This window comes from Temnothorax nylanderi, unplaced genomic scaffold (genome assembly GCF_030848795.1).
Source record: "Temnothorax nylanderi isolate EJ_2023f unplaced genomic scaffold, tnyl_v1.0 TNYL_tig0168_pilon, whole genome shotgun sequence".
NCBI lineage: Eukaryota > Metazoa > Arthropoda > Insecta > Hymenoptera > Formicidae > Temnothorax > Temnothorax nylanderi.
In genome coordinates this window covers 353178-370307 of record NW_027249230.1, presented here as the reverse complement: position 1 = coordinate 370307, position 17130 = coordinate 353178, and the positions used below count along the sequence as shown (strand labels likewise).

Below are 17130 nucleotides of genomic sequence, written 5' to 3'. Positions count from 1 at the left end.
TGCACACATGTGTAATTTGACTTGCTCTCAGAAAAGAGTTTTCAGACAAGATTTATTCCTGAATAAGAAAGAATAAATATACATTTATGGTAAATTTGAAAGTTTCGCCGTGTGTTTAAGAGTTTGCATTACAGAGTTTGTCCCCGAATGGCGGAGAATAGTTTTCTGAAAGGGACAATGTTTCGAGACGGATTTGACAAAATGCGGTATTGCGTCTCTTTATAATATCGTGCTGGTGGTAACAAGTTTTAACATGAAAATGATTTTAAATATTAAAACGTAACGTATTTGTTAGGAACAAGTAACATTTAAGCTCCCTTGGTCGCACTTGAGGAGCAAAAAAGCGAAAAATTGTGCGAGATATATCGTCCGAAAATACGTTAAATCTTGAGCAATCCAGGCTTTATATTGTTAATTAAACTATTTATCAAATTTCAGGACATTAAATAATTTGCAAGAAAATGTTCTAAATATAAATCGAATTTATAAAATTTACTTATAATCAGAAGCAGTTTATACAGAACCTAATCTAAAACGCACGTTGGATTTAAATAGTATTATTTTACCACATATATATATATATATATATATATATATATATATTTATTATTATCGTTTTCAAGCTATGAGGGATTAAATGTATTTTCGAGAGAAACGTCTCGCATCAACGTATATATTAATACATTTATAATTACAAGATTACGCGTAACAAACGTACGCGCAATGTCGTGAGCGTAAGTGTCAATATTGGATATTATCGATAAAATTTATTAACAATTTATTATTAGTAAAATTTATCGATAATTCATTGTCTATAACGCACTATAAAAGTTAATGGAATCGTCGTACGTTCATTTCGCGAACAGATCAACAACGATATAATAATATGAATATAATTATGCGACCGCCGTAAAAATGGCAATCGCCGCGTAACGGCGCATCGAAAATATTCTATATACTCGCATTCAAATACAACAGTGTCTTACAGCGATTTACAATCTCTATATTAGACTCTAATTGAGAAGAAAGATAGTGTAAAAAGTAAAAATTAAATAAAAATTACTACAATATTGATCTTATATGATGACAAAATAATTTTCCAAAATTATCAAAAGGCTGCAACTTAAATCTGTCAATAATCTTGTCAGAAGCAGATTCATTTTAACAACTTTGTTTAACTTAATTATTTAAAAAAAATAATAGAATTTAAGTATAAAATCATATTTAAATAATATTTTTCAAGATAAAATCGACACGTTTAATGACTAGGAGGTGTTCTTTCTGCGACAGCTGTGATATACGAAGATTAACGATCTATCTAATTGCTAAAAATAATCCGAAGTGTATAATATGTTTGACGGCTGTAAAACACCGTTGTTGAATAATTAAAGTAAATCGCAAGATTCTCTAGAAGCTGACGTGCTTCTCCGTGCGTTCGGAGATGCGCACCTTCTTGTTGACGGCCGATTGTTGAGCGATGTCAACGTCGGACGCGGCGGCAGTCTCGTTGACCATCGCTCTAAGGGCTGCTGCCCTGCGTTCCCTTTTGGCTTGCTTTTCGGCGAGCTGCTCCATCTCTGACTCGAGGTCGTGGAGACGCGCCTTCGTCTGTATAGCCCGGTTGGCAGCGGCGCTGGTCTGCGCTAAGTCTTCGTCCTCGTTGATCAGCTTGGACCACCTGGCAAACGCCGGCTTGTTCTCGTCGGCGCGCTCGAGCTCGTCGAAGAGCTTCGAGCGTCTCTTGAAGCTGCTTTCGACATCTTCGATCGCCGTTTTGGCGCTCTTCCTGGCACTCACCGCGTTCTCCAGGAGGTCGGCGTTCCTTCTGGCCTGGCCCGCGACGTTCGCGGATTCAAACTCGTCCTCGAGACCCATCGCTGCCACTCGAGCACGTAAACGGCGTGTCGTCGCTGATACCTCGTCCGCAAACTCTTCGCCCAGCCTGCGACGCGCCAATATGCGTTGCCCACGGCTGTCGAAGACGGTGTCCTCGTCGTCGAGAGCTAGCAGAGGGTCGGTGAAGGGTGGTGGTTGGGAGGCTCGGATACGAGGGTCGAGGTCGAGGTCAAGATCGCGACCGAGGGAGCCAGTGCGGGGACCGGAGAGGTCGCGCGTGCCTGCAAAAACCGATATCAGAAAAGAGAGTTGATTTGTGCAAAGGATAGGAGATGATGGGTTATGATAAGGCATGTCATTGAGAAACGGCGCCGAACGATCGAATTTGCAAAATCAACGATTTTGGATGAAAGAGAAAAGGCTCTTATTACAAGAGATGGTAGTGGATGGATAAGAAGAAAAGATGGAAAATCTCGCAAGCTCGCAATTCAATAAATTTAGCAATTAAATTATTTAAAAATATACTTCATCGACGTTTCACCGTCGGTATTTATATATACACATACTTAATATATAAACATTTAAATTTCAACATATAAAAATTATAAAAGAAACATTATGAAATTTGAATTATTTTAACTACATTTAAAGTATAAATTATAACCAGTAATGATAAGGGAGAATTCAGAGAAAACAAAATTTCGTTTAAGACGTTTTTATTTAAAACATCATGTTTTACATTATGCGCTGATAGATATTGAAGTATAAATTGATATAATCTTAAGCAAAATTAACTCCATTTTCGACACTGGTTATAATTTAATCTATAAATCCCTAACAAAAATATAAATTGATGTTAGATGCAACAGCAGCGTATAATCATAATAAAAATTAGCACATTGAGATTTATAATTATTTGAAATATTTTTTCAAAATATGCAAAAATATTGAAGAAAGAAATATAAATTCTGTTATAGATTATAAATAAATTAATTTTATGAAATAATATTATCTTCTTAATTTAATAACGTTAAAATTATGCAACGTAAAATAAAAATTACATTGAAATTACAGTTTTAAGAAACCACGATCGGCCTCGTCGGTTACATTTCGTGTTTCTCTACTTACAACGACTCGACATCGGCTGAGTAAGCTTTACACAGCGGGTTGCACATATTTTTAGTGTCGTTTGATCAAAAATAAATTCGGATGCGCATCACATTAACAGCCTGGCACATCTACAAAATCCCATCAGTGCGCTCGACTAGGCTAATAAACTAGCAGTCGCACCTAACGTCAAGCACAACGTTCGTCCTCATCCTCCGCGTTTCGCACTATCCGCGATGCCAGGAACATACAGGGTGTCCCAGATAATTATGCAGCAAAAACCGGTAACACGTAATCATTTCTTTTTTTTTTCGTCGGAAATTTAATGCGTTTATATTTTAATCAGGATTTTTATCGAGTGCACATATTTCTATCTTATTGTCTCCAATGTCATTTTTCAATGCAAGAAGGATTTTCCCCCTCTTTATAATGTTCTTGATTAAGAAGAAAAAAAGAAGTATATACTTAATACGTAACTCTAAATATTACAGCACTCGCGAACCGATTTTCGCTACAGAAAGTAATGTCAAATCAAAGAAGATGAAATTAAATTAAATTTTCTTGGACGGCGAAATGTTGGCGTATTCGTTTCTGGGATTTCCCGTAGGCTCCAGACGCTCTACTATTTTTATTCATCCTCATCCTCGTCGCGATCAACAATTTATTGATGCGGTATATTTTCACCTTTTGATTTTCTCTGTTCATCTATTTTTATACGGCCGCGTAAATCTACTCGTCATCAACCGGGCGATCACTGTCAGCTTTATTGCGGACGCATTATTCAAGGGGACACGCAACACCTTTCATAAATCGCCTCGCCGTATGTCATATGTGTCGATGTGAGGCGTGAATGATACATGTGAGTGTGCATGCGTGTGGATAATCCGGGAATCAACGAAGGCAAAGTTTCGCGCAATGTCGAAATGAGGAGCCCCTCGAGAAGCTGGCGCGTTGCGATCCGCCGATCCTCGTCGATGATCGTCGCAGCAAGCGCAACATACGTACAGTAATCGCACCAAGGCTCCCCGCGCAAAGTCAACGTGTACTTAGGAGACCAAACGTTTATTCAGCAAGATGATACATCAAATAGGAGAGACATAATCCAGAGACTAACTACACAGACGGCAGGCAAGACAATAAAGATCGATGCACGCAAAAGGATGACATCAACATTCGATCAAACCGTTAGAATGTGAGGGCCTCATTCTCGCTACGTACCAGGACCGCAAGCTTTAACTTTAGTAATATCAAGAGACCGACAAGATGGCCAAACTAATATTCGTTCGTTGAATCTCTTGCTGCGTTTCTTCTTCGTACAATTTTTCTAAATCCAATTATAAGTTTCTTCACACAAGGTAGATTAATTCTCAAATAATGCTCGATTTATTTTAGATCCGTTATTAAATGTATTATCGACATTGCTGAGTAATAAATATACGTTACATGTTAAATCTTTAGTAAGAATCCTAATCTAAAGTAAATATTTTACTACGGGTACTATTTCTCTGATGCGTATACACACTTTCTGTATCACTCCTTCGTTAACATAAATAAGTATTTAACAAATCCTGGACAACGATTTTTCCGTTCACATCCTAATCTCGAGCTCCGCATCGCGATCCCCCTGGTCACGTAATCGATCGAGAATCGCGATGCCGAATCGAATAAATAAATTAACAGTGCCTCGCCTCGAGGCAGATCATGCGAGTCGTGGGAGTTGGAATAAAGGGTGGAGTTGGACGAGAGGGAGAGGGTGGGGTGGGAGGAAACAAGAGTTTCTCTCAAGTATTTTTCATTTGCACAACGAATCTATTCAGCGAGCCCCGTCGACAATCTCTCGAGGAGGGTCTGGGAAGTCTTTTTACAACACTCCTTCAAAACCACTTTGGAAAACGACTGAACAGGTTACCGCTGTCGCTACGGCGCGCCGCGATCTCGTCGGCTAGTGAGTTTCTCGGCTCCGGGAACAACGGCCGCCCGCTGTACTTCCGGTCTAGGTGGTCGACCATGGGCTTGTAATAGGACTCGCCCTTGTCGTAGTTGCTACCGTAGATGAACGTGCGCGGCCTGCTAAGGATTGGCCTCGACATCTCGAGATTCGGCTGCCTCTCCCTGTTATCTGCAAATCAGACACATTCTGCACTGCGATCTTCCGCGAGGATCAGAAGATTGAGATTTTCTTTGGGATGAGAAATACAATGCCCTTTCAAAACGATTCGAACTTTGTTCGATAAAAGAAACTCTGATAGTATTAAATAAATTACCAAATTATAGCACGTAACTATATAGATTTATAAACAGATATCCTAAGTTCTAATTTCAATACAAAAACTATCAACAATTAAATATGTATATTAAATATATTTCTGAAAAAAAGGGATGAAGAGGAAAAGTAAACTAATTTAATTTAATTATTTACATATTACAATCTATTATGGGAAAATGCATCGTTGCAAATTTGAGTAATTTTTAAAAAATTACAAATTAATAATTTGATTGCTTCGGTAGGTCTAGTGTTAAAATTATTGCTATCAACTATATTAGCAATATTAAAACATTGGTATCATGGTGGCATTGTTATTAATACAGCAGCTCTAATTCGGATATATGAGCGAACGTTTCGGTTATGTACCACCCACATGGGAGAGCTAATAATGCTGAAAATCATTTCGCCAAACACGCGCGTACGACACGTGGTGATCCCCGGCCTCTCTTCTCCACGTGGCTTCCAAGAGACGCGCTCTATACTGCGCTAAGTAACAGAAGTCTGGCGGATTCTCTCTCTCTCTCTCTTTTTCTCACTGGCAATTTGGTTCGTCATCGTCGGCAAACTGGAGCGAGCGGTTGTACGCTGGTCAAAAATAACCCGCATCTAATTTGGTGCCCGTGAACTGAACTGGCACGGCGCGCGGTGCGCACGAGGCCCGGGCCGCAATCCCCCTGAACACGAGGCGCGAATCTCCGCGAGCGCCCACTCCCTTTCTTCAGGGCCGATTTCTACATCTGTGTACGTGCTTGGAATCGCAGACGCGGTTTAATTATCACGTTTTCGGCCTCTAAAAGAAGATAGGACACTCGAAGTGGCGTATACCGCTCGCGATGGATTAATTTCCTCAATCACAAATTTCTATCGGTGTATATATCATTGTTAAATTAATAAGTTGGATTAATAAGTTTTAAAAAGTTTTCTTATACCTATAATACACATTTACCTAAAATAAAGCCAAGTTATTATTTGTTAAAAATTTTCAAGCCTTTTTTATTAGGACTCTATTCCTTTGCTTATTTTTGCACCTATAAAGCGTTTATTTTTGTATCATAAGTGATGTAAATTAAGTGATGTAAATGTCAATTAAAATTGCTTATGAAGGATTATTCATGCAAGTTGTTCGCCAACATATCCATAGAAATAACAGTCACAACGCAACGCGTTGACGTTTATTGAGTAATGATTCAAATCTCCTTCTTGTCGCTTTCAATAACGTCGTTGTGTCGGAAGTTATCCTCAGCCTCGGATTGAAGATTAATGTCCGTCGACCCGCCTACGTCTTTTGTTTCGAAATTATTTTTAAATCGAGAGGCTGCGACCGAGACAAGAGACAGTAGGTACGTTATCGCGCATGTAGGCTAATGAGCGCTGTACATCGACCTATTTATTTTAGTCGACTATTAAATTACCGAGGCTATACCTTTCTTCATCGATTCTATCAATATCTTCTGGTTTTGCGACAAATAGATTTGATTTAGAGAAAATTATTGCGTTTATCAGCATTTTACGCATTTTAAACAGTTTTACTTTAACATAATTTAGTTTAACATAATTTTTGAAAATAAAAATTATTTTATCGTCAGTTCCAAATCCTGGCATTTTGTGACGGTTTTCAACGCTTCACTTCAACATTTGCAATATTTGCATCGTAACACGACAAAGAGCGACGGACAAAACGCGTCAAGCGATGATGGAATTGTTTTGACAGTTAAGTTCTTCTTGGAAGCCGACGATTTCGTTCGTCTATTACACGGACGATAAACGAGGTGCATTTTTCCTGGCTCGACTATGGATCATCGACACAAATATGTTCAATGATAAAAGTCAAAATAAGTGGTCACGCTGAAATCGCGCAACGCCTTGGAAATAAATTCACAGCTAGAAATATACAGCGGAATAAACTCGGAATAAATGACGTTTAGCACATCCTTTCAGTGGAAAACACGCGTTCTCGTCGAATCGCAAGTGCCAAAACGCGACAAACTATAGCTGACTTCTTTCAATTAGATTGTCCGCTCGACTTAATTGGCAAGTACACGTCTGGCGCGCATCCGTTTGGAAAGTAGCTATGATTTAGAGCGAATCGGCTCATTACCCAATCCTTTGTTGACACATTCATCGCATCTTACTATGCGCGATGTATAGCCGCTGCTCTCGTACGTCTCAATTCATTCAAAAAAATCGCGTAAGCGACGTATGCAAAAACCGTTTCTTACGTATCCAAATGAAATTAATATAATTATTAAGTTTATTTTGTTCTATACGTTGAATAATATAAATACTTTGGATTTAATAATTTCCTAGAAATATATTAATAATTTTTTTTATTTTTAAAGTTAGGACTTAGGATACTTGTATATTATTGTTTATTAATTCATACAGCTTTTAAATCTACATTGTTACCTATACGCGTCAATTTGGTAATTTAATCGATATAAGTAATAACTAAGATATTCAAATGTTTATTCAATTCAAAATAAACTTATTTTTTTATCGTAATAAAATCCTTTATTTCACGATTATCGTGGTTTTTTAAATTCAGATTTGTTAAAAGATAAACAATCTATAACAATAAAAAATACATAAATTAAATACATTTCTATATAAAAAGTGAAGTGAAGAGGATTAAGTCGGTAGCGAAATGAATCAGCGACAAGTTAAACCCACACGTGTTACACACAAGCATAGTAATGAGTTAAGATGGATATAATGCCAACTGTTTTAGATTCTGACTCAGCAGATCCTCGCTAGATCCACGTTTCGAATTATTAAACGAATTCCGTTGGAACTGTGGACTTAAATAAATCGCGCAATTGCGTCGCGCTCTCATGTCAATTCGCGCGGAGTATCGGATGTCCGCCGTGTATATCGAGAATTCTCTGGCAGCAAATAAACATTTAACACATGAATGAAAATTTAACGATCTCGTAAAGAATCCCTTAATAGAATACTTTCTCTTCGGGCAATATGTATCAATTATTATTTCATAGCGATATAAACTTCTTTTTATAAAGGCACAATTTCAGGGCAATATTTAATTTTTATTTAATTATTATTGTTATTGATATTTCTCGATACTATCTTTTAAAATATTAAAATATTTTCCTAAAAAAACAGGTCATTTAATTATTTAATTAATACAGCCTTTCGTTGTATTATTTCACCGAAATGCAGTATCTGAAAGGCAACGATATCAACAAATATATCGCTTATAAAAATAGATTTATGCATTATTTGCTAATTGTCTGCAAAATTAGATAATAAACGAACTTTTTATTCCGAAAACGGCAGTAATATTAAACAATTATTAGTGTGAAACCTAATCTCACATACGAACGAAGGATTCGCTCTAAGTCGGTCGATATCGCATTTACGACGAACTTTACGCGTTCTATACGAGGAATCTCGTAATAATATAAAATTGAATGTTTAGCCAGCGAGAACGGTGCTCGCAGAGATCGCGTTCGTTCTCTATCGTTGCGTAAGACCGCCAAATTTAGCTAGTGGACGGCACTTAAAAACGGCGATATCGATTACAAAATAATCCCGGTCGTGCACAATCGACATTACAGTTTCACGGCACAACGCGTAATAACGCAATTAATTGCAAATGCTTAATTTTTTATTTAATCTTTAATATTTTAAATTTTATGCCACGGCATTAATATACACGCATTTCGTATTAATTGGTGTTATTTGGATTGAATAATCTTGATTAAAAGGATTAATTACACTTTCCATTACATCACGAACATCACACATATACTAAAAGAACAACGCGTCGCGAATACGCAATTAGATTAGATTAGCGAGCGTACTGTTCATACAATTTTGCATTTTACATTAATAATTGTTTAATTTTGTTATCATTTACAGAATTAGAAATTCGTCCGTTGTTTAAATTTTCAGGCAATCAACAAATCATGCGTAAATAAGTTTCCACAAACGATGTATTAACATTAATATGTCGGCATTGCCTAGGTACCGAATTTCGAGGACGCGAAGAACAATATTGCGTTAATTAATAATTAATGGGCACGCTTCTTTGCGAAAATATTTTTATCATTGGAAATTAGTATCATAAAAGATTGAGAACGACATTAGGTAAAAATTAAAATATTGTTTTGAAATTGTGCGTTTATAAAGACGTTTACGTTGTTACCGAATAAAAATTAATATTAGACAATAGAGCAGTCATTTTATTGCAAAATGAAATGTATCTCAAAATGTTTAAAAGATGAATAACATTAATAATGCGCAAAGATGATTAAAAGTAGCATAATGAATTCAATTACATTCGCGCGAGTGTCATGTAGGCACTGTCAGAGAAGAGCGCGTTTAGTACGTATAGATACGTGAGTAATAAGCGCGGTTTAATTGCGCGGAGCAATAGCATGATTATTATTTCGTAATCTCGATTATGACAGACGATGTCTTTCAGCACTGCATTAACGATGCCAACACCGATTAAATGGCGTACGATGGCATACGATGTTAATTTCATTCACAATGCGAATAATATATTGCATCGTTGCAACATGATTGAATGCGATAAAATATATGCGTAATTAATCAGAGCATCTCGTTGCAAAACTTTCTCCCAGAGAGAACTCTTCAAACTCGACTCGAGAGTATACAAGATATTTCACTGTGAATATTGAGCTCATACGTTTCCAAACTTTTTTCAAAACACGAAAAAGTATGATGTAAAAAATATCCTTTGACTTTAAAGGGTTGAATCGCGAATCAATTTTTAAGATTCAAGGTAATTTCAACTACGATAAGTGTAAAAGACTCTTTGTCGCGTTATCTATTTTTTACTTTTGAGGAACTTTTTGATAAAACAGTTCGTGTTAAAGAAAATTTCCACGTATTTGTCTGGAATAAGAATCTTCTTATTATTATAAGAATTATTATAATAAAAAGATTCTTATTTCCGGTGCAAAGTATAATACGATTGTGGTACGAGATTAACACAAAAATATTAAAAATTCAAGAATGGATCATCGCGACGAGATCTATGATGCCCGCGCACTATCGGCGATCTACACACCGTGTTAATTGTAATCGATCGCGACCGATCTCCTTGTCGCGGAGAAACAGATGAGAACGCGGCGCGAAAATCAGGTCGCCCTTACCTAAAAACGATCGTTACGAGACGTTATCCCCCGGGATGCTGTTTCCTCGGAAGTAGCGGCGCGACTCCCACGGTCGTCGCGACGCCCGAATTATTTCCCACTCTTCTCGCGTTCGCTCTATCCCTACTTAACTACCTCCCGGTGGTTCCACGGCGACCATGTGGAACAGTCGCCTAGTATAGTTCCAATTCCTTCAAAAGTTGGTCAAAATCTCGTTTCTTAATTGTTAACCTTGTGGTCGAAACAATAAGTTTCTGACGATAGCAACGATAGCAATGACAGCGAATAATTTGTAAAATAAAACATTATTATGACACACACACACACACACACACACACATATATATATTTTTTGTTATTTTAAGTTATGACCATTTTGAACATATTTTAAAATTTGTATAAATAATGTCTAAATAATTTTGAAGCTCTATTAGAGGAACTTATTTTTTGTAACTATTGTGCGAAATTGGATTCCCCGGTAAAATCGATGTATGTATACCAAGTGCCGGATGCCCGCCATCCATCGTCGGCATGGCAACTTCGTCAGGCCGAGACGGCACAACAAATATGAATTGCGCCCGAGGTGGCCGCGATCATTACCTGACGTTGATCGTAATTTTTTTCACGACCCTCGCAAGTGCATTTCACGTAAACAATGAAGCGCTCGAATACTGGGAGCCAAGCATGTGCAAATACGACGAGTACTTCGACGCTGTCTCCCTGTCGTGCTTGCGATGCAACGCCAGCCGGAATCTTGTGCCGGCCGCGGACCGTGGGTTCACGGTTTGATTTTATTCATTTGCTATTTGATTTGTTTCGCCAATTCTACGTGTGTTTCTCGCAGATCTGCGATGTCAGTGCGACGAGTTCAGCGGGGCGATCGGTTTCGAGAACGGCAATCCGCTTTGCGCCGCGTGCGGTCCCAACATGACCGTGACCGCCGATGGAAAGGATTGCGTCCTGCTCCTGCGTCCCAATGCAACATGCAAATGCTCTTCGAACCAAATAAGACGTAAATCCCCCAATGAATATTCTTAGCTAACCATCAGCTAACAAGATTCCGGAGTTTTCCGGAATTTATTTAAAAATTTTGCCGAGGATATATTCAGAGAAAGAAGCTGAAATATTTAAAGCTTGAAATATTTTTCGCAAAATGCTACTATTCTCGTTTCTTTCTGATAATACTATCTATTCTGCAATTCCTTTACGATCAACTTAATTTCTGAAAACAAATTAAGACCGCGATGCGATTTTACGGGAGAAAACAAGTCTCGTTTTGCCCTTTCGAATGAAATATATTACATAAATTTTTTTTACTCTCGTACGCAGTGGATAGAAATATAAATGGCGCACTGCTGGATGCTGTGCTCTGCGTAACGTGCATCCAGGGCACGTATCCTTCTCCCGATTGCTCGAAATGCCTGCCGTGCGACGGCCGCGAGCACAGCGGTCACGTTAATTGCGTGTGCCCGAGTGCGACACACGTGAGACGACTACGAAATTATTGTCTGCACAAAGACGACGTCGCCGACTGGCCGGACATCAGAAGCACGTATCTGATGAAGTTTCGCAGCGGAAACGTCGACAGTTACTACCTGAGAAAGGAACTGCAAATCGCAGTGCACCTCTGCAAGGTACGTGATCTTTGCGCGCAAAAATCTTGGACCTCCTCGAAAGCGTGCGAAAGAACGGTAGCGATAATGCCGATATAATTACAATGACATTATTTAAGGCGTAATAGTAATAGCTCTCATAAAGACTCTGTGATTAACGGCTTCCAGAGGAAAGACAGGATGGCGTGCGAGCATTTGTCGAACATATGCGCTCTGACTCTTTATAGCGACGGTATTGCTTGTATGCTTTTTATGCATACACCTATGGCACCCGTATGGTTGTTTTACAATAAACAAGATACGGCGGCGGTGATGAACAACACTCGGATATCCGAGAGATACAGCCTCAGAAAAGGAGACAATGTACGATATAGATGTGCAATGTAGAATTACTAATAGAAATTAGAGAATTATTGTAGAGAATTATTGTTTCTATAAATGCATAATTATAATTATTATTGTTTTTATATTTGGCATTGTTTTAATTGCATCAACTATTTTTACTTATTTTAATTTATTATTCTTATTATAATTGTACACAATCTTGTGGATGAACATAAAGTTCAAAGAAGAAAATATATAAATTTCCAATCTTCTATAATTTATTATAACTCGCAAAATTTATATATAAAGCCTAAACGATCTTCGTTTATATGATATTTTTGTTTTATTTTGAATTCTATATTTATTCCGTAAACAATTTGTTCGACTTCCATGAATATCACGCTCTCCAAAATACCGTGAAGTTAGCCTCGAAATTCGAATTGATTAATCTCTTCTGAATTTCATGATCTCCTGGGAAGCGCGAAATTAAAATGCGATTTCGTTCTTATTATTCTTCATTGAGATGCTCTCGCTTGAATTCTTTAATTATTTTATCATAGAAAAAGAGATAAATTTACATAAATGCGCAGATACTTTAAAATGTAAAATTGAAAACAAAATAATATGTATATTTTTAGAATACCGTCCTCGATTTTACAATCGCGAGATTCGCACTGAACGGCAAATTCTTGTCCATCGGCAGACCGACCCTGCCCTGTCAACTTCTGAGAAATGTGAGATTCGGTGTAAATTTCAGCAAAAGGTGTAAAACCACTGCTGCTGAATTGTTCAACGCACAAGTAGAATTACTGTCTCCTTATTTAACGTTTAGAGAGGACAATAAATCGTTTATATACGCATTGCCCGTAATTGTCAAGTCGCCAGATCAGGTAAAATTCGATAATAATTATAACGATAAAATTTATACATTAATATATTTTTTTTATTCTGTAGAATATTAAGGAAGTCTCGCATCAACAATTGGTGCGAAAGTTCTTTCTAGTCGACAATATAAGCGGTTTCAAAGCGTTACCGGTGTTTATGAACAGTGGATTCATGAAAGCGTCAGAGCTTTCCGCGCTTCGTTATATGAAATCTCTGACTATTTTGTAAGTCGCTCGTAATTTTTATTACGAGTCCTTTTGCGGATAATCGACGATAATTCTACTTTTAGCGTAAACGTCCAGAACGGACAAGATCACGGCAAAATCTTCGCGCCTATTCTGATCGTGGAATACGACGAACTGACGTATCAAGATTTCCTCGACAACTCCGATATCACAATAGATTACAAAATTGTATTTGTACTGAAGGATAACGATATAGACTACAATGTTCAGGTAAAAATCCATACGACGGTATTTCAATTTTCTCTCAAATACTAAAAATATATTATTTTTTAGATAACTATCGGAGTGTTTACGGGAATAGCGCTGATATTTTCAAGTGTCAAGGCGTGGAGTTATTATAAACGTAATCACAATGGCAATCTCAGCGTAGTCGTTTTGTTATGGTTTCTCATTTACGCCATGGGTGCGATTGGAAACGCGATTACGTTTGTGTGCATCAGTACGTGCATGTATCTGTTCATCTTTTATAAAGGCCAAACTGTACCATATGTTCTTCTTCCCGATGAGGATAGCGAAGAAAAAATCCGAACGTATATTACTGTAGCATTTAGCTTTAAAGTAAGTAAAGCAATAACGTTGATGCGATAACGTTTTATCTGAAATTAACAGAGGCATGTCAACGATTCCAATGTGTCGCATAGAACTTGATGAAATTTATAGCATCTTAACATTTATTTCTTTCATTTAGATTGCCGAAATGATAGGGTTCGTCTATCAACATTGGAGTTTGAGCGTGTTTTTCATAGACTGGGAACAACCGAGGACGATACACGATCAACCGAAGTATGACTCTCCGCATACTTCTTTACGGAAATTGTATTCCAACAGATTTCCAAAGGGCGAGGGTAAATCTTCGAGAATAACATCGGACGTCATCGCGTCCAAGCGAAAGAGGAGATCGCACAGAACGAACAGGAACACAAGTCCCAGTGAACTGTCTAAGTCTTCTTCGATTGAAAAATACACGCCGGATTTCTCTTCCGTCTGTTCGATCGCGAGATCGCCTTTGCAGGAGGCAACCGAGCGCAGCTCGCACGATTTTCCGATCAGCGTTTGGAGAACTTATTTCATCGCGAACGAATGGTGCAAACTGCAAACCAGAAGAAGAATAAATATAGCATTGCAATCAATTTACACTCTGTGTATCTTACAGGTCAGTTGCGACATAAAAAAGAAATTCAATTTCATTCACAGTAGAAATAGTTTAAATAATTATTTTTGTCGTTTTAGATATTCGATTTAGAATCGTGGATGCTGGCGATACCGGAATCGACCGCCGCGGATAGATCTCCCAAATCGGAGAACAATTTCACATTGCAATATGCAATTTGTACTTTCGTGTATATATCTGTATATCTCATGCAATGGTTGGTCCGATTTACGTTTTACGAGAGATACATTAGAAACAGATTGCAGAAGTTCGTGGATTTGTGCTCAATCGCGAACATCAGCGTGTTCATCTTGGCGCACAATTATTATGGCTTTTATATCCATGGAAGGTAATTTTGAGTGTGTCTTGTGAAGTAAAAGATGTAATTAACAATCCTGCTCTTGATAGATCAGTACATGGATTTGCGGATACTGATCTTCCTACCCTGATAAACGATCTGAAAAAGGAAGAAGACGATTTGTGCGCGCACAGAGGCCTGGTACCCGGTACAACCGACCAGACTTTTATATTATCATTGACCCAATCATTCAAATCATTATACGACGAGCTCATGAGGCAAAAGAACAATGTATGTATGTACGAAGTTGTCCATGGAAAAGCACTGTTAACAATATTTCGTTTATCTTCATGTGACAAAAGAGAAAACTTTTAATATTGCTATACTTCTTTAAAGAAAGAGTACCATACACTTTGAAAATAATTATTGTACAATTTGCACAGGGAAACGTAGGCGTTTTAAAAGGAAGTGACACACCTTCTAGAAACTGGAAACAGTTATTTGAAACTAGGTCAAAAATTAAACTCTTTCTAATGCAATTCTTGGATCATTGCTCGGACGATGAAGATTATATAATCAAGGAGCAGCACATATTGGAGAAACTGTGGGACGTTTTTTTCGTAGATGCCACGGACAAATCCGTCTTTTATATTGGTACCAAAAAAATTGCAAAGATTCTTAGTGATAAAATATTAATGTAAATATCGTTGTTTCAATGAATCTAATTTTATTTTTGCAGATAACAATTATTCTTTCAACAAAGTGGTGCTTCACGGAAACGAATGGCTATTGGCGACATTCGAGATAACCGTATTTGCCTTCTTTTTGGCACTGTATAATTCTTACATTTTCGCCTGTATAGCGACAGTTATTATATCGCAATTATTCTTAATAATCATTAAATGCAACGTTAGGAGAAATCTCTGCAACAAATCATTACTGGATAAGAGATTTCTAATGTAACCGTGAAGATTAAATAACTACTTAATTAAACGAATATTAATAATACATTAATTATTACTTTTATAATTTATTTTCTCTCATAGCTTATTTGGATACTTTTACAATAGATTGTAAGGTTAATTAATTAGTAGACTACTTCTTACTTCTTCATATTAATAGCGAACATTAATGATGCTCGTCCCCATGATGAGATCCATGACCAGAATAATCAATCCCAAAATATTGTTCAACGGCTATGGTTATCAGGAACGCTGGTACACCAATTCGCCAGCCTCTGGTTAAAGTTACTAAGGCGCGCATGTAAGATGACTGGCTTTTGTCGTAACGCCATACGTAATTTCTCAGCCAAGGATCCCTCAGTCCTCTCTTGGCCAATTTTTCTTGAACACGTTTCAATTCTGGTACATTTTCCACTTTGTAAATATCGGGGCTCGGTATTTTGTATGGCGGAGCATTATGATGCGCGTCATGACCTCCCATCTATGAAAAATATAAATTATGTATATCCTTTTCTTTTCATTGTATTACATATGCATCTAAGAATAATCACTGACTGGTTATTAATTTCTTTACTATCTATCTACCAATCAATAATAATCGGGCTAAACACTGTAGGTCAATAAAGAAATTCTAACATTGGTTATGACACTTTTGATAATGTTGTGCTATTCAATAAGAATAAATTTTGTTTCTAATCACATGATTTTCGTATTAATAACAATTTTTGTAGCAATACGTTGTTCAATGATTACATTTCATTTGTAATTACATGTTTTAGTTAAAGTAGAGGTTAATTTCTGTGACCCTAAGATTAAAAATATGTCCAGACCGTTGGTCCTAAGATTAAAACTATGTTTACAGTAGAAAACGTTTCACGAATTTATTATCAAGAAATATTTATTATGACGTACACTGTAAGAACGTAGCTGTTACTTGTCAAATTGAGATTATGTAATTTATCTCCTTTGGAGCAACTGACTTTAAATCCCAGGACGATAAACACTGATAAACACCACAATGCGCTTCTACGCCATGTTCAATAAAATTAACATATGGAGCCAATTTAAAGCCCATTAAAGTTACAAAGTAATATTAATTACGTAAAATTTGTTTTTAAAATTAAAGTTTTACAAATATTACTTTATAACAATTAAAATAAAATATTTTTATTTAAAAAAAGTTTACTTTATGTTTTTTAAGTAAATTTTGCTACTTAAAAGGTATACGATCTTCGGATTTAATATCTTATAATAGTTTTATGATAAATATTTTGAGACGAAGCAAGACAAAAAATAAAATAAT

At 36.9% G+C, this 17130-nt stretch overlaps 3 protein-coding genes across 6 annotated transcripts; 1 reads left to right on the top strand and 2 right to left on the bottom strand.

Moving 5' to 3' along the window:
* Nucleotides 1-35: 35 nt before the first annotated feature.
* Nucleotides 36-10487, bottom strand: LOC139777926 (uncharacterized). Its single transcript, XM_071715614.1, has 3 exons — nt 10351-10487; nt 4853-5062; nt 36-2117 (listed from the first exon to the last, which is right to left on the bottom strand). The coding sequence occupies exons 2-3, from the start codon at nt 5031-5033 to the stop codon at nt 1408-1410; spliced, it is 891 nt and encodes a 296-aa protein (XP_071571715.1). The 5' UTR covers nt 5034-5062; nt 10351-10487; the 3' UTR covers nt 36-1407.
* A 73-nt stretch (nt 10488-10560) lies between these two features.
* Nucleotides 10561-15879, top strand: LOC139777925 (meckelin). The gene is made up of 13 exons (XM_071715612.1): nt 10561-11122; nt 11195-11362; nt 11680-11984; nt 12132-12326; nt 12926-13177; nt 13242-13396; nt 13462-13627; nt 13691-13975; nt 14106-14570; nt 14648-14916; nt 14976-15156; nt 15309-15519; nt 15605-15879. The coding sequence occupies exons 1-13, from the start codon at nt 10882-10884 to the stop codon at nt 15826-15828; spliced, it is 3117 nt and encodes a 1038-aa protein (XP_071571713.1). The 5' UTR covers nt 10561-10881; the 3' UTR covers nt 15829-15879.
* Nd-b12 (NADH dehydrogenase [ubiquinone] 1 beta subcomplex subunit 3) lies at nt 13206-16953 on the bottom strand. Of its 4 annotated transcripts, none has more exons than XM_071715626.1 (3): nt 16740-16953; nt 15972-16308; nt 13206-14507 (listed from the first exon to the last, which is right to left on the bottom strand). In XM_071715626.1, exon 2 carries the CDS (start codon nt 16306-16308, stop codon nt 15994-15996), a length of 315 nt encoding a protein of 104 aa, XP_071571727.1. In that variant the 5' UTR covers nt 16740-16953; the 3' UTR covers nt 13206-14507; nt 15972-15993. The 4 variants fall into 4 exon arrangements, with proteins under 4 accessions (XP_071571727.1, XP_071571726.1, XP_071571725.1 ...); XM_071715625.1 differs by lacking the exon at nt 13206-14507 and adding an exon at nt 14544-15024 and having other exon boundaries at nt 16740-16952; XM_071715624.1 differs by lacking the exon at nt 13206-14507 and adding an exon at nt 15573-15788 and having other exon boundaries at nt 16740-16952.
* Between the last annotated feature and the right edge of the window lie 177 nt (nt 16954-17130).

Excerpts from the sequence above, each read along its gene's own strand:
- LOC139777926 (XM_071715614.1), bottom strand. The coding sequence starts at position 5,033 with ATGTCGAGGCCAATCCTTAGCAGGCCGCGCACGTTCATCTACGGTAGC. Across the intron at positions 2,118-4,852 it reads GGCGCGCCGTAGCGACAGCG|GCACGCGCGACCTCTCCGGT; the intron begins GTAACCTGTTCA and ends CGGTTTTTGCAG.
- LOC139777925 (XM_071715612.1), top strand. The coding sequence starts at position 10,882 with ATGGCAACTTCGTCAGGCCGAGACGGCACAACAAATATGAATTGCGCC. Across the intron at positions 11,363-11,679 it reads CTCTTCGAACCAAATAAGAC|TGGATAGAAATATAAATGGC; the intron begins GTAAATCCCCCA and ends TCTCGTACGCAG. Across the intron at positions 11,985-12,131 it reads TCGCAGTGCACCTCTGCAAG|AGGAAAGACAGGATGGCGTG; the intron begins GTACGTGATCTT and ends AACGGCTTCCAG.
- Nd-b12 (XM_071715626.1), bottom strand. The coding sequence starts at position 16,308 with ATGGGAGGTCATGACGCGCATCATAATGCTCCGCCATACAAAATACCG.